Source organism: Triturus cristatus, chromosome 1_2 (genome assembly GCF_964204655.1).
Source record: "Triturus cristatus chromosome 1_2, aTriCri1.1, whole genome shotgun sequence".
Taxonomy (NCBI): Eukaryota; Metazoa; Chordata; class Amphibia; order Caudata; family Salamandridae; genus Triturus; species Triturus cristatus.
Genome location: NC_140580.1, coordinates 118,292,635 through 118,316,079, shown reverse-complemented (window position 1 = coordinate 118,316,079; position 23,445 = coordinate 118,292,635). Strand labels below are relative to the sequence as shown.

The 23,445-nt window shown below is 44.7% G+C and overlaps 1 protein-coding gene across 1 annotated transcript in view; it reads right to left on the bottom strand.

The window, feature by feature from the left end:
* Positions 1 to 47: 47 nt before the first annotated feature.
* LOC146866928 (importin-9-like) overlaps positions 48 to 23,445 on the bottom strand; it is a 283,453-nt gene continuing 260,055 nt past the window's right edge. The window contains exons 7-8 of the mRNA XM_085603249.1: positions 19,440 to 19,559; positions 48 to 1,837 (exon numbers count right to left, since the gene is read on the bottom strand). Coding sequence (XP_085459375.1) covers positions 1,682 to 1,837; positions 19,440 to 19,559 — 276 coding nt within the window. The 3' untranslated portion in view covers positions 48 to 1,681. The remainder of the gene's footprint in view (positions 1,838 to 19,439; positions 19,560 to 23,445) is intronic.

Here is a 23,445-nt window from a genome sequence, read left to right as displayed (position 1 = left end):
GGCATAAGCAAAGACATTGCAAAGATAAATATAAGTAAGACTCACCATCAGAATCAACAGGATCTTCCACCTCTTCCGTGTAGTTTACTTCCGTTCTCACATAAGTGCGAGCCGTTAAAGAAAACAGTCTTAATTTAATTATTATCCAGTACAATTGTGGAAATTGTGCGAGGTCAGTAGTTGGGCTGAACAATGTGTCTGCAGCATAAACCTGGTAGTGCTACTTTGTGTAGATTCTGCACATATGAGTTATACTAGAAAGCTCAGTTTTAATGATGGTTTTAGTCTCATGGTTTTATATTAGCTCTTAAGAACCAAGGCTCTGTTTGGTAAATGAGAACTTAACATAAACTGTGTACTTTATAGAACACAAGGTTTATTCTTAAAGGGCAGGGCCTTCTTTAATAGTATACCTCCCAAGGAGCACCGGCTTTTAGGCGAGACCAGCCAAGAGGCATTCTTTTACACCATAAGAGAGATTTAGAGAAGCCCAATCACATGCCAGAAGGGAATTACCTGGAAGTATAGATTGGTCAAATAAGAAAATCCCAAGAAGCACCATCTTATACGAGAAGCAAATTCACATGACTCAAAATGAAGAACGGATCTAAAGCTGCAGAGAAGGGGTCATTTTATAATAGAAGGGGACTCATAGAAAGCTCAAACTTCTAGCAAAATAGGCTCAATTACTGGTGTTCAATAAAGGAGGCAGGTCTGAGAGGGGATGGAAATGTGAGAACATATACGGGGCCAGTGTGTATATAAGGGGTGGGTAACAGAGTGGATGGGCCCAGGCAGAGATCAGGGTAAAATGCTGGACTGGCGAGGGAGAGGCTATAGGCGGTCTACAAACTTTGGCAACCAGGACATTTCTAAGGATGGTTGCAGACTTCTCTCTGATTTATTCAGACTTAGACCTTCCTAAAAGGACCTCAATTAATGCTTTGTTTAAAACGAAATCTCAAATTACTTCATGTAAGAATGTAGATAGGTTTCTAAAGCAGGTATTCTCTAATGAAATACCATATTCGGTCTGTCACAACTGCCAAAAAGTGTCCATAATGAAATTAATCTTTTAGAATCTTTTCAGAATCTTACGGGGTCAGCTGCGTCGTCCTACAATGCTGAGCCTAGGTTAGCCATTGCCTTTGGATCGCCCTAAATGAGACGACCTTTCTACGAGGTACTTAAAACAGCATAAAGAAATGTTAGTATCAACATTTCAAGCACTCCTGCTGGTCTTTGAGACACTTGTGTCAGAGCAGTCTGCTTTAATCACATTACATTCAAAATACATCCCTCTAAATATTAATTAAGTACCAAGAACTCCATTTAATTACTACATACTAGTTATCTTCTCCAACTCGTCCAAGAAGACTCAGAGACCACAGTCATCAATAAATGGCGACTAATTGAGCAATATGTTAAGCTTTCATCATTTAGTTCGTCAAAGTCACCCTCTTACTAAATAGGTCCCTATGTTCTCCCCACCCACCCTGTTTCTTAAAGGTGAACTCGAAACACTGGTGCCTACACAGATGTAACTCACCGACAGAATCAGAATAGACAATGTGGTACAGTGATACCTCTGGCAGAGGTCTCAACTGACCAGGACAGGGCTTGACAAAGCACTAAACATACAGAGAACAGGACTCAAGGGAGAAAAGAAAAAGATCAGGTATCAAATGGGAGAAAGACGAGAAGTTTTTTTTTTGTTTTTTGTTAAAGGGTAGTATAAGGCAGCACTTTCTGTCACGGTATTCCGTACAATCGCCAATATCTGCTGCATGGAAGACACCATATGCTTCGGGAAGTTCTTCACCAGAGCAGTCACAGCCTGCAAGACAGAAGGACAAGTAAAGCGTGGATAACACTATCACAACCAAATGCTCCTTCAGATACCAACACACCATCACTGAATTCTCTCTCAGGAAGACGTTTGAGGAGCTTGTTCACTTGGCCACACACAGTACAAGTCTCACCTCAGTCTCCCTTCTTTAAAAAAAAAAATAAAAAAAATTACCAATTCACAAGGAGACAGAACAAGAGCATATGCCCAGCACTACAAAAACGGAGAATAAAACTGACTTTTCTAACAGTCAGAACTCACTACTGCAATTTCTTTATTCTCCACCAAGATGAAATTATACATGTGTGAGAAGGTGAGTAGTGAGAAAGGCATATCGCTAGGAGTACAAGAAATACTATGACAAGAACTTCACATTATTAGGCTCACTCCCTCACTGTGTGGAAGGCTTCAAGCAAAAACCATAGAAGATCGAAGCTGCTATGACCAACACCAACCTATTTAAAGAGGTTTCCTCACATGGCCTATTCAAAAGGTGTGCTTTGCAGACCTAATCCAGTTAGGGTTTACAAAATGTGCAAGGTTTCTGATCTGATACTTACATAGATCAACCTCCTCTTCTCCACTCTGCACTTCTGCTGCATTTCACCCACTGTGGTTTATCATCCTTGCTAGTCTTTAGCCCCTCCTTCTCTACATAAAGTCATTCTTTGCATTTGTTTACACCCAGGTTATTTGGATGGATGTGGTTTCCAGGCCCAGATGTTGTCATTCAAATCGCCTGTTATTTGTGCACCCGTTTTTCTCTACTTCTACCACGCTAATGCTCTTTGCATGTTCAGGGATGAACCCCACCTGTCAGGTAGCCATAGGAACAATGTACTCACTGCAAAACGCTGTTGCAGGAAAATCTATGTGGAGGCTTTTGAAGACTCTGAAAGCCACCCCTGTCATTCCACATTTATTTTCACTGCTTTATTTTAAAAATTACCAACACTCTCACAGTACATTACACTTTATTAACCCCAGACTTGATGGCTGGCAAGCTCAAGTTTAAACCCAATCCTCCTCATCTCCTTCCCTTGCACTATTTTGGATAGAGGCCAAAACCCCAAATGCACTGATCCTACACACAATGAAGAACCTGTGAAGGAGTAGTTCGGGTCCTGTTTTAAACAAAACATCAGGGGCAAATACCACCTCTTCCCCATCAATAATTTCTACCCAATTTACTTGTTAGGGCAAGTGTAATGGGGTCACAGGACAAGGACAGGAGGCTGGCTGCATTAGGGGTCGGGTGACCCAAGGGTCCATCATAAAACGTAGTGATAATACTCATCCAGTACTATGTGGTACCACAGTCTAAACCTAAAGGAATATTAGTAAGGATAATTGATCCACTGTGTTATGAATTGATACAATGTGTGTTATGCTGCCTCACAAAGGATGATGCAATTTAGTAGGTGGAAATTTTTTGGAACTGAGTTGCCCAAAGAAACCTGTCATTTTGAGGGTACAAACTCCAGGCCGCTGGTGAAATCAGCTTTACAATTGCCACATTCTCTGAAGAACCTGAACTCTCCATGGGGAACTTAGAATACAGCCCTACTCTTTCACAAAACGACAACCAAAAAGAAGGGAAGGATGGTCAATAAACATCAACCACAACAAGAACCATCAGAACATGATGGACATGTAACTGTCACATCAGCCATGAAAAAATTAAAGCGAGTCAGCAACACTCCAAGCACTGAGATCATAAAAAGGGAAGGCATAACCACAGCAGCACCAAATTCTAAGCACTGCCAGTGCACAAGAGGCTCAGGAGCCAGAGGAGTGCAAGCAACATCCAAGAGCCGGCTTAAAATAAACGCTCTTACCACAGATATACAAGGTCATGTATCCACACATGCCCGAAGAAGAGGAAACACTGGTAAGCATGAAAGGGCAGAGTGTTAGGAGGCGAGTTCTTATAACCTGGAACTACTACCATTTGTTATAGTAATATTTGCACATAGTGCTTGGAAATGCAGAAAGGAGCTTCATGCACCTAACAGAAAATGGAACAAATTCACCAACTCCTGTAACGTAAATGTAAACATGGAAATGGTTATGAAGAAAGGCTCAACCGTACAGCAAAAGTGATATGATGGAGTCGCCACTCTTCCTCATCCCTGCAAGGTATCCAATATCCACAGAGGTAACTTCATAATATAGAAGGCAAAGCTGTTGCTCCTGGACACAAAGAAAACTTGAAAGGAACTTCACTAGCTAAGACATTTCCCCTGTTTAACTGCAGGGACTGGTGCTTTATTTATTTATTTGTATCGCATGGCTAATACCCTGGGGCGTTTCGGCGCTTTTCAACAAACATCAGGCCATCCCAGAGATTAAATTAAAGGCTAGAGCCTGAAAATTCAGAAATTATGCAATAAGTAAGCAGATCATGAAGCCCTTCTTAAAACGCATCAAGTCCGACGAGTTTAAGTTTGTAAGGCGGGGGAGGACTGTGGCCGGCAGCCGATCGAAATGCCCGCCGCCTAGTGAAGCTCCGGACCTCCGCAGACTTTCCCACTAATCTGTTCACTCATTTGTAGCAGTGAGCGACAAACAAGCCAGCGGGATCGGAAAACAGCGAGCACCGTTTTGACCCGTTTCGGTACTCGCAGCTCTGCCTTCAACAAAGATGGACCGTCTGCAGTACTTGTGGTCTATGCGCCGAGTGCAAGCCAGGACCTCTGTTTATCTGCTGGCCTGGGCGGTCGGCGGCCCGTCCTGCATCTCTCCGTGTGGGGAGCGCCTGCAGTGGCCTGGAGCCGGGGCCGCATTGCTGAGCCCGGGTGTGGAACATCTGCACTGCCAGCGTCTCTGGTAGCTCGGTGTACGGCGGAGTCAGATCGCTGTATCCAGGCCCCCGTGAGGAGGGGCGGAAGGTGAGAGGAGATCTGCCCGGGCCTCACTGAAGACTGTGCGTGGCTAGCACCAACCAGCCCCAGTGATTGATACATCCTCTGTGCGCATGCGTTGGTAGCACCAGCACCTCTAGGGAGAACGACCACCCATCAACTTACACGGCGTTACGTATGTTATTGCGGACCCGGCGGGAGCCTTCATATTGCGGAGCCGCGAGTGGCTCCAGGACTGTTGAATGCACCATCCTTGGCGGAGACTGCTCCTGGCGCGGCGGGGGAGGACGGGGGCTGCCGTTGGGCGCACAACCTACTCGCCTCAAGAATGAGAGTGCCCGGTTCGCCAGACTCCTAAAGGTGAATCTCAGTGCTCCGGGTGGCCCTCATATCCTGCCACCTGCAGTTGTTGTAGAGGTCTCGACGTGCGCAACCAGGAATACCCACAGCACCCATACCGCAATTGTATCTCCCGGGTTCACGGTGGCCCACCACATTCACTGAAGCCTTGTGCACATTGCCTTCCCTGGGCGGACTGAAAGACAGCTTGATACTGCCTCCTGGATTCCTCCATATTCCAACTAATAATTTTCGACGCCACCCTTCCCTCCCCGTCGCGTTCCAGTGGCAGGTGAACAACAAAGTGCTATTTAGGGGGTAGGAAACCCGACAGGCATGTGTGCTCCCCATAAACACTGGCAGGCGGCGGTGAGTACTACCACCTACCTTGTCGCAAAGCTAACCGCTCCATCAGTGTGTGGAACCATGGGAGGCAGGGGCAAGCGTGTTGTGCACCAGACCAAACTGGACAAATATGCATGTGCTAAGACGAGCCAGGAACAGCTGGAACGTGCAGCAACTGCCACTGAGGAACACACTGGAAAACCGAACAAAGAAGTCACTTTACAGGATATTATGTCAAAACTGTGAGAAGTTGGCCTGATGTATGATGTCACTACTTCTAGTGTACACCTTATATCAGTCCAAACAACCCTTATGGTGATTGGTTGTAAAGTCAACCTTATAGACCAGCTATCCTAGTGGTAGCATGGACAAGAGCAGTCTTAGGCTAAACTCTGAATGGCATGTGAAGCCAGCTGTGATACCATATATAATCCCTTGAATACCAAATGAAAGGACACCACAACAGATATATATATATAAAATAAAGTGTATTTATTCTAGTCAAACCCTCAGCACTCTTTATGAGATTAGAGGTAAGTACAACACAGTCTTATTTATGCATACATTAAGTCACACAGGTAAGTAATACAGTTAGGCCCTAGGGGCCACGCAAACCATATACTAAAGAAGTGGTATAAGGACCACTGTCACGGAAAAAGGATAGGCCTAGGCCTAGGGAATCGCTGGGGCTACACTACACTAGCAACAGTTAGGAAGTGGGAGGGCCACGGGATTCAGGTGCAGAGTGGAAACACTCACGCGTAAAAGTTGATAGAATTACTAGCAGTTAGAAATTAACAGTTTAAGGACACTTCTGAAGCAGCTAGAGAGTCGAGACTCGGAAACTAGACCCTAGGATAGTCACTACCCTTGTGAGCACCGGAGTACCCAAGTTACCTAGCCCACAGACTGCGGGTGCATAGGTGTGAACTTGCGTCGGGTTTCGTCGTGGACTTCTATGGATGCCTGAAGGAAAGTTGCTGACAGGCAGTCAGTGAAGAGTGTCCGGTGGATCCCAAGGCTGGGATCAAGAAGAGAGGATACCTGCAAGCAGAAGGGACAGAGTCAAGGTCACTAGCCAGTGACCACGTGGAACCAGGAAGGAACCAGGCGATGTCGTGAAGATTGCAGGTGAAAGGTGAAGCTTGTCGCTGCAGCCACGGGTACCAGGAGGCGTCGAGGACGACCAGGACCAGGAGGCGAGCTGTCCCACGAAGGCTCTTGCTGTCGGCGGCATCGAAGTCGAACTAGGACTCACCAAGCCTTGGCATGCGGAACCCACGAAGAACGGAGGACTTGCTTCTGGTGCAGACCAGGAAGGTCTGGGGTGCTTCTCTTTTGCAAGGAAGCGGGAACCAGTCTGGAGGAGCCAAACCAGCAGTGAAGATTTCAGGGAGCGTCGTCACAAAGGCCACTAGCCAACGGGCAAGCAACCGGACAGACGCGGCAAGCAGGAAAATGCAGAAGGGCCCCACGCAGGACTCGTGGAGTGTGGGGGGCTGATCTTCGGTGCAGATGGTGATTGGGGTTGGGGCTTCTCAATCCCCGGTGCACAACTTCGAGGGTGCCTCAGAAGCTGCGCTGGAAGATACTAGCCACTTTTCCCAGGTAGCCGGTCCCACGTCTCTCGTCGCCTCCACGGATCTCAGCTCGGCTGTGGATGTGGATCAGGGTCGGAGAAGTCTGGAAGTCAAGGCTGTGGTCGGGCTCTGCAGTCGGTCCCTCGTAGAACTTTAGCAAAGCAAAGGGTAGTCTCTTGATGGTGCCTGTTTGCACAGGGTAGCCACTCCTTGGCCACAAGGGAGATTCTTCAGTCTTCTTCTTTCGTCGAATGTCGAAGGTCCAGAGTTTCTGTTCAAGTTGCAGGTTCAGGATAATCTAATCTCCTGGGGCCCAGCTACCACTCTTATCCAAATCTGGGGGGCTGGGTTACCTGATAGGTCACGCCTTATGGGTGGGACCTGGGAGGGGGGTGGTTACACCCCCTTCCCTTTGTCCAGTTTCGAGCCAGGACTGGGGCTGGAGTGCCCCAGCACCGGTTTGAACTGGACTATGCACGGGACACCTTGTGTGCCCCAGGCATGTCTCATTCTTTTCATCCCTCCCTGCCCCAATACACTAAGGCCTGTCTGGGGTGGTGCTCGCACCTCCCAAGGCAGGAAACCTATTGTCCAAGCCTCCCTTGCCGGGATCACTCCCAGCAGCAGGAGGTCAGACTCGTGTCTGTGGCAGCAGCATCTATTTTGTGATGCTGGGGCTCTGGTTAACTTTAACCGGGTAAGTAGGTTACAACATGTCTTCTCCCTCTAGAAGGGAGGGATAATATCCTCATCCCCAGATATGGGATGGGGGTATTATTCCAAAGTGTTAAGACACCTTACACGACATGTTTTGATAAAGCCAAACCATAGTTACCATAACCGTTTAAGATTATAAGGCACTTTAAGAGTATATGGTAGGCTATATCATAGAACAGCTATAAGGACATGGTTCCGAAAGCTGCAGACAGGCTCAGCTCATGCTAGAGCCCCATCTCACTTGTTACCAAGCACTCTGCCTCCAGCATTGTTAAGGCCTGCCATAGGAGTGGCTGATAGGTACACGTGTCTATATGTAAGTTAGGTATAGGAATACTACACCTAAGCAAGGAGTGATTACACGACCTTGCCCCAGCTGAGTGATCAGCCAGTTGTGTCATAATGGAAGGCCAGGCCAGGGGTGGCATAATACATGCTGCAGCCCCTGGTAGGCCTAGGGTACACCTATGCCCTGGGTACCTAAGGTACACTGTACAGGGGCCAATAAGGTGATCCTATCCAAATGGGTTATGCACCTAAAGTACATAGTATCAATTTAGAGAGAGAGCAGCAGGGCTGTGGGTCTGATTAGCAGGCCCACAGCCACATCTAAGTCGAAAACCAGTAAAGTAAAAGCAAAAAGTGGGGGTGAACATAGAAAGCAGACCCTACTCTCCTACAAACACTCCATAAGGTGCCCTCCTCCCTCGAGTCAATGATCGACACCGTCGCTACAGAACTCACGCTAATAAGAGCAGACTTCCGCAAACTGAGCACCAGAGTGTCGGATGTAGAGACAACCACAGCTAGTCTCGCTGTGGACACTGCTGCTCTCAAAAGATAGGTGCTGCACCTGGAAACCAAAAACAAAACCATGGCGGCGAAACTGGACGACTTTGAGGGCCGCTCCCGGCAGAACAATGTGCGCATTTTGGGCGTGCCGGAGGGAAGCGGGGGTCCGGCAGTGGACCTTCTTGTGGAAGACCCAATCAAAAACCATTTGAAGCCCCGGGGCCTTTCACAGTACTTTTCGGTCGAGAGGGCCCACCAAGTCCCAGGGGGGTCAGCCCAGACCAGGTGTGCCGCCCAGACCTATCCTGGCCCGTATCTTCAACTTCAGAGATAGTGACCTCATTCTACAGACCGCCAGAGTAGATCCTCCGGTACAGTACAATCTCATTCTTTCCTGACTACACAGCTGCAGTAGCTAAACAGAGGTGTACTTTCTTGGCGGTCAAGAAGGAACTCCGTTCTCGTGACCTCAAATACTCCATGATCTTCCCCTTGAGGTTGAGAGTGGTGGCTGATGGCAAGGTTTGGTCTTCACGTCCCCGGAGGATGCCCAAGACTGGCTGGATGGGTGGCGTCAGGTCACCAATCGCGGACAATCCGGTAGAGATCACGATCGACAGGGAGCAAGTATGCCTCAATCTCAGCAACAAGAGGATGAAACCACACGTGACGGCTCCACTAAAGTTAAGTGACCAACAAACTCCACAGAACCTCTCTTAAAGACTGAGCCCCAGTCAGTGTTCCTGAACTGCATAGTTTCTTGGGAGGCAATTTATGTGACGGCAATACCCACTTGCTCAGCGTGTGTGTCCCTGACACTATGGGAACGCCGGACCAAATGCTGTGTCTAGTCCCTCAACTGTCCGTAGCCCTTAACTTTGTTTGCTGTGCTGCCTTCGGATGGTATGTTGGAACCTTGCAAGACTTGAGTCCACCGCTGGTGATCAGTGCACGGCTGGAAGACTCACCATAACAGATAAGAAACGGGGGTTGAAGGGATTACTGGGGTGGATTCCTCCCCCACAAAGGTATTGAACAATGGGAACGATACACTCTGCAAGGTTGGGGAGGCGGGTAGTTTTTAAACTGTCATGCAGGGAGGGGGGTGGGGCAACTGTTTTTCGCTTTGAGTTTTCGTTTGTTTTTTCTTCTTTGTTTAACGTTAAAGTTCATGGTACAGCAATTCAATCTTCGGGGGATGTTGCACTTTGTATGTCAGGTACAATGCTTTGAATGCAACAGTTCTAATGTCACATGTAACCACGCACCCTAACCCGATTATTCCCCAAACCACACGAGTCCAGAGCCTGCCATTCATATCCTGGACCGTGAATTGCCTCGGAGATATGGTAAAAAGAGGCTTAGTGCTCCAATTCCTTAAACGTAGCGAGCCCGCGGCAGTACTTCTGCAGGAAACCCACCTTGTAGGCACCACCTGTAAGGCCCACGACAGATGGGTATACAGGGTTACAGTCTATATCCCTCCCGCACTCCACTCAGTGGCGCTCCTGGCACTTGACGCCATTCTGCTTCGTCTCCCTGAGGGAGAGCTAATACTGGGAGGAGACTTTAACGCGACCCTTAATGATTATCTTCACCGCGCGCCCCCACGCCCACAACACCGTTCCCATTCCAATCTCACTGACTTCCTTGAGACAATAGGCCTGGTGGACATCTGGCAGACTCACATCCCACACGCACGCCAATTTCCATATCATTCCGGCACCCATAATAGCCTTCTAGAATAGATCATGTCTTGTCCTAAGCTGATAAAGTAGGACGTTTTTTGGATATAACACACATACCGCAAGGGATTTCAGATCACTCCCCCATCTCAGCCCAATTCACGAGGAACACTTCCACACACTGCTGTGTTTTCCCGATTTACCCGGGCTATCTAAAAAAAATCCTAAAATTTGTAAAGGCTTGCTCACAGCCACGAAACACTATTTCGACAAAAATGTGTCGTCGGTCCCATCGCCCCTTACTCTCTGGGAGGCATACAAAGCGGTCCTACGGGGGCAAGCTATTTCCTTAATTGCGGACCACAAGAAGGAGAAGGCACACATAGTCTCCACTCTCGAACACGAGTTGCAAACACTCACGACTGCTCCGACATTCACACCTGCTCCAGCTTAAAAAAAGGAATACAAGGAGTATTTGTGGGAAGGCGCTAAAACCCGACTGACAGCCACGCGCCATACCATATAGGAGGTAGGGCATAAAGCCGGCCGGCTACTGGCGTGGCTAGACAGATGAGAACGCGCGAGCCGCTGGATAGCGGAACTCCAAACCGCGTCGGGAGTGGTGGTGACGGACCCCCAGGTTATAGTGGATACACTAGTGTGCCACTACTCTGAGGTTTACTCCCCAGCAGTTTAGATGGACCAGGAAGAGGCAGATCTGTTCCTTAAAGACATCTGTCTCCCTACGCTGGCGGAAAATGACTCCAAAATATTGGAGTCAGAGCTCACTATTGAGGAATTAACTTTAGGAATAGGGAGTGTGCAGTCAGGAAAGGCCCGGGGGCCAGATGGCTTTCCAATTGAACTATTTAAGAAGGGCACCACTAATCTCACACCCTACTTATTGGATATGTACAACACTAGCTTGGACAGGGGTGCGCTGCATAAAGATCAGAGAACTGCAACGATTGTGGCCATACACAAACCCGGGAAACCAGCCCAGGACTGTGCTTCCTACAGGCTCATCTCCCTGATCAACGTAGAAGACAAGATTTTGGCCAAAGTTTTAGCAAATAGACTCACACCCCACCTCGCGACTTTAATTCACCCTGACCAGTCGGGACTTATGCCTGGCAAGAGAACAGCCCTGAATTTGAGGCGACTCCAGAGTGTACTAGGCCGTAAACACACGATACAGGAAGAAGCTGTGATATTGTCCCTCGATGCCCGTATGGCATTCGATACCGTAGACTGGCCATTCCTATTTGCAGTTTGGTTTCGGACCTGTGCTCTGCTCGTGGATAAAGCTACTCTATACGAACCCTCTTGCGCACGTAGTGGCGAATGGACACATCTCCAAGGAATTCCCGTTAGGGCGAGGTACAAGACATGGGTGCCCGCTGTCGCCGCTGCTCCTCCTCGCACTGATTTTAGAGCCGCTCGCGGCGTGGATCCGACAAGACCAGATTGTTTGCAGACGGAGAGTTGAGAAGATCACATATCCATATATGCTGATGATATCCTCCTATATCTGGCGTCCCCCTACCATTCCCTACATGGTATCATAAATATCAGCAAGGCCTATGGAGAGCGATCAGGTTATACCATTAATAGGAGTAAATCCATACTGTATGGATTGCACGGCCCGATTCCCCACAGGCTGTGCGGTGGAAATAGCAAAGAGCAGCTTTAAATATTTGGGGATCCATATCACACCCGACTGAGGATTTCATTACGTTAAATCTTCTAGAACCCCTAAAAAGACTGCGCAGAGACACCAAGCACTGGCAGGTCCTGCCGCTGGCACTGTTAGGACGGGCAGCACTCTTCAAAATAATGGCACTGCCCGCTTCCTGTATGCCCTACAGAACACCCCCTACTTGGTTCCTGCAGATTATTTCCGGGACATCGAATCGAAGGTGTCTAAGCTTTTGTGGAATGGGAAACCGGCCCGAATAGCAATGTCAAAATTATTTAGTTCGTGGTATGATGGGAGCATAACATTACCCAACATACAAATGTACTACTGGGCGACCCAGCTGACCGTAATAAACCAGTGGATACACGTACCGCACACCAATCCGGCCTACCATCTAGACCGATTCACGCTAGGGATTGAGGGAATCAACCGAGCATTAGATAACACCAACCGACGGAGGGCCTTGATAGGGTCCACTAAACATACAGTTCATCTCTGGCACACGGTACACAGAAAGCTCGGTTGGAACAAAAAGATCACACAAGCCACACAAGCCACACCCCTGCGGGATAGAGCCATGCTGGGTACACTGCGAAATAGTAAAACATTTGCACGGTGGGATGACAGGAATATAGCGCGTAGGCGATCTTTGGGCCAAAGGGAAGGTAATTCAATTCACACAAGACCAACACGAAATGGCACCTACTGAACTGTTCCGCTACGACCAGATTCGACACACATTAGAGGCAGATATTCCACCGGACACGGTCCTCCCGGAGGCTTCCCCCTTGGAGGACAGACTGCCGACTGAGCACATGCATGAAAAAGCCACATCCCTCACATATGGAAAGATTGTCAATAATCACCCTGACCCCACACAATCCCTAAGGGAGAGATGGCAGGGAGAAGTGGGTGACATGGATGAAGCAGACTGGCAGAAGGCACTAGCATCCCCGAGAGAGGTGGCAATCTCGTCGAAATTACGCTTAGTTCAACTCAAAGTGCTACACCGAATCTACTACACCAGGGTGACGTTATATAAAATGGGAAGGTCAGATTATCTGCTCTGCTTACGACAGTGTGGGGCATCAGGTACATTCGACCCCACATTGTGGGACTGTCCCGAAATTGTACTTTACTGGGAGACAGTGATGTCCACTATATCGAATGTCAGTGGCGCCTCAGTTCCTACGGAACCCAGGAGGTGTTTACTGCATATCTGGGAAGCCACAGATATTAATGCAGCGCAAATATGAGCGACACTAGGTATAACCATAGCTAAAAGATATATTGCAAAACAATGGGGAGCTTGGAGATTGGAGTAAAGACATGGACATGGCGATGGTGGCAGAGAGAGCAGTATACCTACTAAGAGGATGCCCCAAGAAGTTGGAAAGGGTGTTGGGAAAGTGGAATGTCTTTGGAGGTAATATCTGTGCAGTACCGACCGACGATCTATCAATGGATAACCGTGACTAATCATGAACTGTATGTTGATTCCAACTGCATGAAACCTGTGCCACATTGTATAAAGCAGCATGTACCGATGTATAGATGCTACATTGTAATGTGAAGTGATCATTGGTCCCACCGATTTGTAAACCTGATGACATTTGTACCTACTCTCAATAAAAAGAATAAAAAATAAAAAAGTTTGTAAGGCAGACGATTCCAAAATGTGGTTGAGATGTTTAAGAAGCTTTTACCACCCAAGCTCCACTAGCAAGTGTGAGGAGGATCACAAATTTCTGATCGGGGTATACCAGCAGAAGTGGTCAATCAAATAAGCAGGCCCCTGATTATGCAGTGCCTTAAAGGCGATGCAGAGGGCCGTAAAATTAATCCGCTTTTTCACTGGAAGCCAATGTAGAGCTTTAAGGGCCAACATGGCCGAGGAATATTTTGGGATACCAAAGAGCAAACAGGCAGCAGAGTTGTGCAAAAGCTGCAATTTCCCAAGAAGTGCTTTATTTATACCGATCAGAAGCCAGTTACAGTAGTCAAGCCTTGACAAGACTAATGTAGAAACCACCGTTTTCTGTAGTTCTGACGGTGGGTATGGATATATCTTCCTCAGAATCTTCAATGTATAGCAGGTGGATGAAGTGATCGGTTTCACATGATGGGAGAAGGACAGGGTGGTGTCAGAAATGACTCGCAGATTCTTTGCCTTAGTGGCGGGGGATGGGGGGGGGCAGCTCCAAGAGCCACCAATACGAGGACAGATGGATGGATCACTGCCAAAAAGGAGAACCTTGGTCTTATTAGAGTTCAACTTGGGGCAGTCCTCAGACATCCAGCTGCTCATCTGTCACATGCGAGCACGAAAGTTGTGAGCAGTGTCCCCAGTGTTGTTTGAGATGGAAACTATGATCTAGGTGTCGTCTGCATATGACACCATGGCAAAGCCATGATATTTGACCAGTCTAGCCAGGGGAACCACATATATATTAAAGAGAGTTGGGCTCAGGGATGAGCCCTGAAGGACCCCATATGGAAGTTTAAAACTATGGGACCTGAGACCTTCCAAATTCCAAGAACTAAAATGTCTTTCAAAGTAATTACCTCACATATACCAAAGCAATTTCGTACACCAAACGTATCTCCTTCTGGATACAATGGATTCCAAAGGGGACAGACACCTGTATAACAACATCAAGAACCACAGCTTTGAAATGGCCTGCTCAGCAACAGAGTCCCAGTGCAGAGGTAGGTAAACAGATGCCAAAGGACCACACAAACAATAAGTGAATTGCAGCTAGAATGCACTCAATGATTCTAGTTTAAACATATGAAACTAATCCACAAACTTTGAAAGAAAATCATGTGTGCACCAGGTGAGGGGCTCTGCGGGCCACCTGATTCAAAATGAAATGGAATAAACCTAGATAAGTATCCAGGAATGCCCAGTGCACTACTAACAAGCCACTGTCTAGTGTACACAAAGTTGTCAAAACCATTTATTATGCACAATATTATCGTTGTGAAAAGCGGTAAACAAAACAATTGTCAATGAGTCAGAGTTTTCAAATGAAATCTTCAAAAAATGAAGTTGATTGTGATCTGCTTTATGCTTGATAGTCACAGATGGAAATGTAGTTCAAAAAAGGCAAACAAATCAGCTTATAGTCAGCATGACAAACAAAATGCTTCACATATCCCAATGCATTTCGGGCTATGAAATGAGCCCTTCGTCAGGGGATCTGGAATATATCAATAATCTTATTTTAGTGAAAGGTTAAGGTGGCAAGAAACACTGTAATGATCTTTAAAAACAGAGCTCAATAGAAGGCAGAAAAAGAGAAACAAAAAAGCAAGCTAAGAGTATCCACCACATGCAGTGGCAAGAAACAAAACCAGCATCTTGCCTACTAGTGCTATAACTGGAAACCGATTGAAAACAGAAAGAAAAAGACTTAACAAAATGCGGGGACTAAATGTGAAAATCGTGAAATACGTGAAAAGCATGAGTCAAAAGTGACCGTGAATCTTAAAAGTGAGTTTAAGTGAATCAAGATCAGAAGTGTACACAGCATACCTCTAACGCTCGAGTTAATGAACTCGAAGCGAAAAGCAAAACCGACGAGAAACCTGAATTGGCTGCAGAAAAAACGAAAACTGAGAACGAGTGGGCTTAACAGTGAATTGATGAGAGAGAGAGTGAAGTGTATCCATGCTACGATGCTTACCTATGACGAAATCGAATGTGTTGTTTAAAGCACATTCATAAAGGCATGACAAACACCTGTAATATACGGAATTCGTATGAATGGGGATACACGAATAATCTTGAAGCACAATAAAGTGCAGGCATATAATACAAATGGTGACTCTCTAAAAACAGTGGAGACGTGAACAACCGCAACCACAAGGAGGATGCCGGCTACATCAAGTAAGCCCGCGTGTCATCTACGTCTAAATACGGAACGGTTTTAGATGGCAATAGAAATGGGACTGAAATAAGTATGAAACTTAATTGTCAGATGTAAAACATATCAGAAGGACTCGGTTGTGAGATGAGATACACTATGCATAGTAATATAAACTTAGCTCTCTGGACGTAATAGAAACTATCAATTGTTTAAATGAATTTTTAAGAATTTTTAGAAACTTGTATTTACTCTGTGTTTTAACGAATTTTAGATATAAAATGAAATGTTTTTTTATATGCCTGCTTTTATGATTTTAATGTTTAAAATCGAATAAAGCTCGTTTTGATTGATTTAAGTATGAAACCAACTTGGTGAGATCAACATAACAATTAAAATTAAGGTGGAGGTGAAATGTGAAAATTAAAATAAAAAATGTGAGAATGAAAATTAGGGTGAGGATCCCAATTTAGCAAAAAAGAAAAGAAAAGCAGAAGTTTGCCTGAACAAAAATGAACGATTCAACATAATAAATATGCGCAATAATAACGGGTACAATTATATACTGTGATATGGTAAGTGAAACATAATAAATGGTTATACATCACAAATCAATCACATATGGAATCAAGTTACATATAAAACCAAATTAACACGAAAGTAACAAAATGTCAAATGAATAGCCAAATAGATGCCAAAATACACAGTGAGTAAAAACAAAAGTATCAAAGAAATCAATAATGGTGGACCTAATCTAATACATAAAACACCTATCTAATATTCCAAAGAACGAAATATTGAATAGAATTGCAACAATGAATTCGACATTAATTTCATGACAAAAGCAGAAATCAACAAGCACAGAAGAGCAATATCATAAAAAACAAGACAGTTCAAATTTGTCATTCAATCCTTTCAGGAAAATCGTTTCCATAAACCAAATCCAGTGAGACTCACATTGGGATAAAACTCTGGACATGTCTGTCAGGACGAGTCTCAACCAATTCAAGAACACAAAATCTTAACTGAGCAATCGTGTGGTTTTCAGCTAGCCAACGTTGCGCTAATGGGGAACTGATAGTCTTGGTCCTAATTCTGCTTTTATGTTCTGTAATGCGGGTACGGAGGACCCTCTCCGTCTTACCCACATAATGTAAATCACACAGACATTTTATCACGTAGATAACATGATGACTGTTGCAGTTGGCATTAAAATTTAGAAAAATCTTTTTACCTGAACAAGGGTGTGACAAGCATCTACCTGTGATTACATTGTTACAGTGCAAACAGTTCATACATTTAGACATCCCTTTGTGGGGGACTTGAACACTGACTACGGGTTTGCTTAAAATTTCTTTCAAATTACGTGACCTCTTGTATGCGAATAAAGGAGGATTGGAAAAGATTCCTTTAAAGTCAGGTTCTGATTGAAGCAAATCCCATCGTAGCAAAATACTCTGATCTACTACCTGTTGAGGATAACCTCGACTCAAAAACTTCTTTTTAAAGTCTTGAATGGTCTGCAAGCCTAGCTCTAAATCTGAAGTGATACGCCTGATTCTCGTAAATTGAGAAAAAGGAAGATGACGTTTCAAGGGCGAAAGCTTTGATATAACAAAGCATTATTGCGGTCAGATTGTTTTTTAAAAAAACACTAGTCTCAATAGTAGTGCCTGAAAGTTAGAGCAAAACAACCACACAAGACATTCAGTCATGAACCACATGTCCCATTTATACTTGTACTATCGCATTAATACTTTACTGAGGGATTCAGACTTAGTCATCATAAAACATAAGACACTAAAGTTATATGAAAAGGCTGTATGCAAAATGTATGAGCACTTATAAAAACAGATTCTCACAGCATGAAAAGCATTGTGAGCAGCGGTGCTCTGAAGTTTTTCTAAATTCAATGAGGCAAATACAATCCACAACATAAGCATGGGAGTCATCCCATCTAGGACACCAGTGTGAACAAGCAGGTCTCCAGTTGAATTCGCTCAAGCAACTGATCTACCTTTTGAATTTTTAAGGAGCAATTTAACAGGAAAAAAATACAAAGCTCATAAGAAAAACAACTATCTCTGGTAAAAATGAGCCAAACCTACCACTACTGACCCCAGGCACCAAGGGAAATCAAAACATTGACGGCATTCCCCCCTCAAGGCAAAACATTTTAAAAAAAGGATAAAACCTACTCAAGGTGTCATGAGAAGATTAGCCTGATGTACAATCACCACTCTAACAGCAACTATTCAGCAAAGCTCTAATCCGTTTTGAATCTAAAGCCAGAAAGATCAATTACTTTGATCAGAGGGTACAGAACAAAACAGGTTCTGTAGGGATAGTTATAAATAGAAGACATATCAGAAGACATATCTATGGCTCAGAGGTATAGTATTATGCATCATCAGCAGAGCACCCAGCAGACACTATAGCAATTTAAATATATAGCCAGACTAGGACTGTAGAAACAGAATCTCTTAGCATCAAAAACAATTGCAAAATGTAAGGCAAAGAAAATCAGCAGGATTAAGAGCAGCATCCAGCGCTGACTCTGCCTTAAAGGAAATAGAGAAACTGGATGTCTGGATGAGAGGTCAGATATTGAGTTTCAGTCCCAAGGGCTGCTAAATTGAAGGTGCTAGTGCAGCCGTCTACACATAACTCACCCTCATTAACATAAGGAGTGTAACAAGGAAGAGGGATAGAGCTTTAAGTGGATTCTTGGAAAAGCAATATTAACTAGAGATGCAATAAAAACATTGCAAACACATGTGGCCTCTGATGTTTCCATTCATGGGATTTCTAATGCCTGCAGAGAACCTCGTAGTCATATGGAAAGACTCCCGGGGCAATTAGCGTGACTCACTTTCTGCAGCCCTCTTAGGACCAAAACTAGTGGCTACCTCAACAGTTAAAATTGTGACTTCGTAAAAATTACCAAAGTAGCTTTGGTCATCAAAGCAAAATTCCAAGCCCTATTCAGCTGCATGAGCATGCAAATCAAAAAATGAACAAAGCCCTCAAAAAAGATCCCTAATTAACAATCATTTTTCATGCTGTTTCCGAATGATAACATGTCACACGTTGCTACCATTGATTATGTTAAAATTGTTTCGTCTTTTTTTTTATGGAGTTAGCTTAGATATAATATGCTTTGTTCTTTTTAACTGAATTGCTTACTTGAGCTATTGAGTCTATGTCAGGATTATGTATTTCCTTTTTTCGTTTATTAAAACTGAAGCCCATCACCATGGTAACACAATAAAGAACTACATCATCCATGGGTTCTTAGAGAAAAGGACATAAGTATCATGGCCAATCAATAAAGTCAGTCAGTAGTAATACCATCCTCAAAAAACAGCACTTCCCGTCTTTGCTGCACAGAAGCCAGATAAGCAGTATTTCTTGAGTAGTGTTATGTTACTGTTGTGGTGCATATTATGTATAGTTGTTAGTTATTAAAGGGTACAACAAAAAACAAAGCATGTGTTCAATCTGGGAAGGGTTGTTTGAGCACATTTTTTCAAGGTTTTGCTTGCAGTCAATGTTGTGCGCTATGATGTTTTTTCTACATGTAATTGGAGTTAATGTTCTGAAAGTTGCAGGATCGTCATGAGGCACCCGACAGAACATACAAAAACAAAAATGCTGCATGGAAAAGATGCTTGAACCTTCCAAGATTATGCTCTGTTACCTTTAGAACCTCCATTTTAAGTCCACTATCTGCAGTGGGCCCGTCAGGCATCCGGAGACACTGGACAAAGGCTTCAGTGAACTGCTGCACCACAGGGAAGATGAGAGCCTTGGCTGCACCCTGATTAGGAGCGACAGAAACGGACTATTAAAGGCACATTCCATATAAAACTAATATCTTACAACTAACAGTGCAGGTAAAACAGAATAAACTTTTTAACCACCTGCAACATACAAACATTAACAGAAAAGAAAAAAATATCTGATGTGCTAAGCAAATGGGTAGTTGCACACAAATATGAGTGATATGGTAATACAATGCAATCATTTATTCAGCTTTTCTGACTAGGAGAACCTTAACCAGCAACATGGGCAGCTGTTTTAGGACAGTTTGGGTTGGGATTACCAGGTCCAGGCACAAATTGAGATTTTCTCAGTCATATGCCTGGACATGCCCTACTGTCTTGCTCCACAAAAGAACAAGCATTTGCAATGCAATAGGTCTCGCATATACGCGAGTTTGAGCTATTGACATTGTAAATTACAATGACTTATTTTTGTTTTAGTTTTTAAAACATAAATAAAAGGCATTGTCATTTACAATGCCAATAGCTTAAACTCTTGTAAATGCGAGACCTATTGCATTGCAAATGCTTGTTGGAGTTGTTAGTCATTGGTTACTGACTATCTTGTTTCATACACAATTACTTGTGCTAAACGTAGCTTCAAAAAATTCTATTCAACATTTTGTAAGGATTACATATCCAGAGGAAAAAATACCACATACTGGTCATTTTATTTTTAGACTCCCAAGTCTAATATAGTTTGGCTGCTGCATTCCACAAAACGCAATGTTACCCTCTAAGACAATATTGATTAAAGACGATGCATCGTCACTGCTAACATTCATTTACTAAATAGCGAACAAGTGAGGATTTTAGAAACCGTAGCTGTCACGTTTCCTGTCACGCTGTAGGCAAGTGGCTTCTTGAGTAACTACCATGAGACCGATCAGCTAGGACAGTTCAGAACCCCGTCATTAGCCCTGGCCTAGTTAGTTTGTGGCCCATTCTGACCTCGCTCCCATGGCAGGCATGCAGCTCATACCTCTTAAAGGGCTGTTTAGTAGTGTGCACTGCCAAAGCGGCCATCAGGCTCTGAGCAGCTTCTATCATGGCGGGGTTGCTTCATGCTAAATACCATATCACTGGTATTGCAGTGGTACTAGAATGCTGTGTAGGTCAGACCCACTTCTACTCCTTTCTCTACAAAATGGTGTGGGCTGTGGTGTCCAGCTACTTCCCCAAAAAATGCGCAGAGTTTCAGAAGATGCTGGAAGCGCACAGCCCACTTGGCGATACACAGTGTTACCCTTGTAACACCTTTATGTGGATAAAAGCGGTTAGTGTAGGTGCAGTGCTTGGAGCTGTGTATGAAAGAGTCTGTGACGCAGTGTGTTAAAACAATTTGTGGAGATGACTAGATGTTTGGGTGAGCATGTTCTGTGGAGCAGGTTTAAGTATTCAGTGACAGCTACGAGTCTGTGCGGTCCGTGGAAGTGGTGACAAACGGTAGGTACGCGTGGTTCACGAGGGTGGGCTGAGAAAATGGTGAGCGCATTCTGCAAAGTTAGTGACAGGAGAGAATGAGCATGGTTGGTGGATCCGGCCTGGAACAGATGCTGCCGTCTCTTAAGTTCACATCCATTACCGATGTGAGACGGGTGCGAAACAATAACACAGATTTTACAGTAATTACCCAAAATGCACTTCTAAATGTGAGAGCTGAAACCAACAGCAACCCAGAGCGTCACTGACGGAGGGAGGGTGAGGGATTTAGAGAGAGAGCTCTGTTGAAAATAAGTCAGAGCAACTCCGAGAGCGTTAACATTTTATAAATAGACATGTACACGATAGACAGAATACAAGACCATCGCTTACATGGTTGCATCATGAATGTGGACAGGATCCTAAACGGGGTGGGAGAAATTCAAACAATCAATGAGAGGTCTCCCAGAGAAACTAGCAACTTTGCTCGCTTTGCCGTACACACTAAGGGGTCGAGTGCAGACAGGGAGGAAGTGCCGATGGAGGTCTGCGACGGGAGGAAAACAACAATTAACAAGACAAGCCCGGCGGAGCGTGGCGAGCGCGCGCTTGGGGGCGGGAGAGCGCATTACAGGCGGGGGAGCGGACCCTTTGAAGAGGTCCCAAAAAGCAGATTGCATGGCGGCACGATGCGCGTGATTGTGCGTGTGCTAGCCATGCAATCCGCTTTTTCGGAGCACTTTTCAAACCCGCTTACAATAGTCTTGCTTCGTGATCGCTTACGCGATAGCAAGGCGAGACCTAAAAAGTATCACCACCATAAGACCTTTGTAATTCTGCTTCAGTTAAATTAAAATTATGAGTAATAATGTTTGTAGGGAGTCAATTTATGTCTCAATTTTATGCTACATTCGTAGAATGCAAAAACCGTCTTTGCTATTATTCACATTTAATGTAATCTTGCTTCAATAATGTATTAAATATACATACATTTAGAATAAAAACAATTAATACAAAAACCCTTATGTAGGAAACTATCCTTAATATACATCTGATTCACATTGGCATACCAGATCTTTTCATATCCTCAAATTTGAGACAAAAAGGAGACTGGTGGTGGTGCACACTTATTTAAGTGAAGCAGCCAATAGAAAACTCTCCAAGTGGTAGCTGTGGAGAGCAGCCTTCATGCTTAGTCCAGAAGTAGTGTTAAACAGCTTGTTTTACCAAAACTATTCAGTGTAGGTTAAACGATTAAGAATCACTCAGTGTAGTTATAAAAATAAGTATATTTATTATACACACTCACTAACACGTTAGTATATCTCCTACCTGGATATATCAACACAATACACCCAATAATTTAAATGTAAGACAGGTAAGTAGCACAAATATTTACACAAAAGGAGGTAAGGCGAATGTCAGTCGCAACATTTTTACAAGTATAATATGTGGTTGCAAAGGGAGCACAAACACTATTAAAACTGCCCTCACCCACAACAAGTTGTGGCATGCTTCATCATAGGGCTGCTACTAAACGCCTCTGCGCAAGCCAACGCTAGAGGCAGAGCAATAGGGAGGGGTAGACCATACAAACAAAGAGAAGAAAATAAGAGGATCCTACAAAGGTGCAGACAGTGATTTAAAACGGACTATGAAATATCATCATAATAGTTTTATCCCTAGATTCCCTAGTCATGTATAAAAAAAGGATATATGAAATACCCTCGGGTGGTGGTGGTGTGAGTGGATTATGTACTCACCACCCCTCCGTTCTGCATGGAGGTCAACATGTTTGTCGGGTTCCAATTCTTTAACCGGCATTCGTCAGGACAAACAGTATCCCTATGCTACTTCTCCGAAAAAAGTCCCCTTTAGTGTACTAGATATTTCTCCACCTATAAGTCTGGAGCATTCAAGTACACTTACTCATCAGAAGGTAACTATAAATAAATAGAGTAAAAACAGTGGAAGCGATCTGTACAGTTTTTAAGAAGAACCCTTCCCAGTGCACCCTGAAGAAACCCTGTGGAAGATGGAAGGTCAGAGTGTCACCCCACCCGTGGATACCCCAGGACCTTCCGAAACCGCCGTAGACCACATGGACAACTTCAGAAAAGATGCCGCTGGCGAAGGAGTCCTGTGGAATCAAAGGATGGACTCTTGAAGAGGAGTACCTGAAAGCAGAGGGGACAGAGTCTATGCCACTCGGAAGTGACCAGGAGGCACAGAAGACCAATGACCACCGATGACGGAAGATGTAGGAGTGATGACGATGACCTTGTCGCTGCAGCTGTGAGGACCAGGCAACGCTGTGGAAGGCCAGGCGCTTTACACGAGCTGTCCCATGTCAGAAGTCAAGAACCAGGGGGTCGTTTTCCAGCGGGAGAACCAATATCCCTTTTCAGCAGCAACAGATGTGGTAAACTAAACAGGTGCAGCGTTGTGACCAGCAAGTTC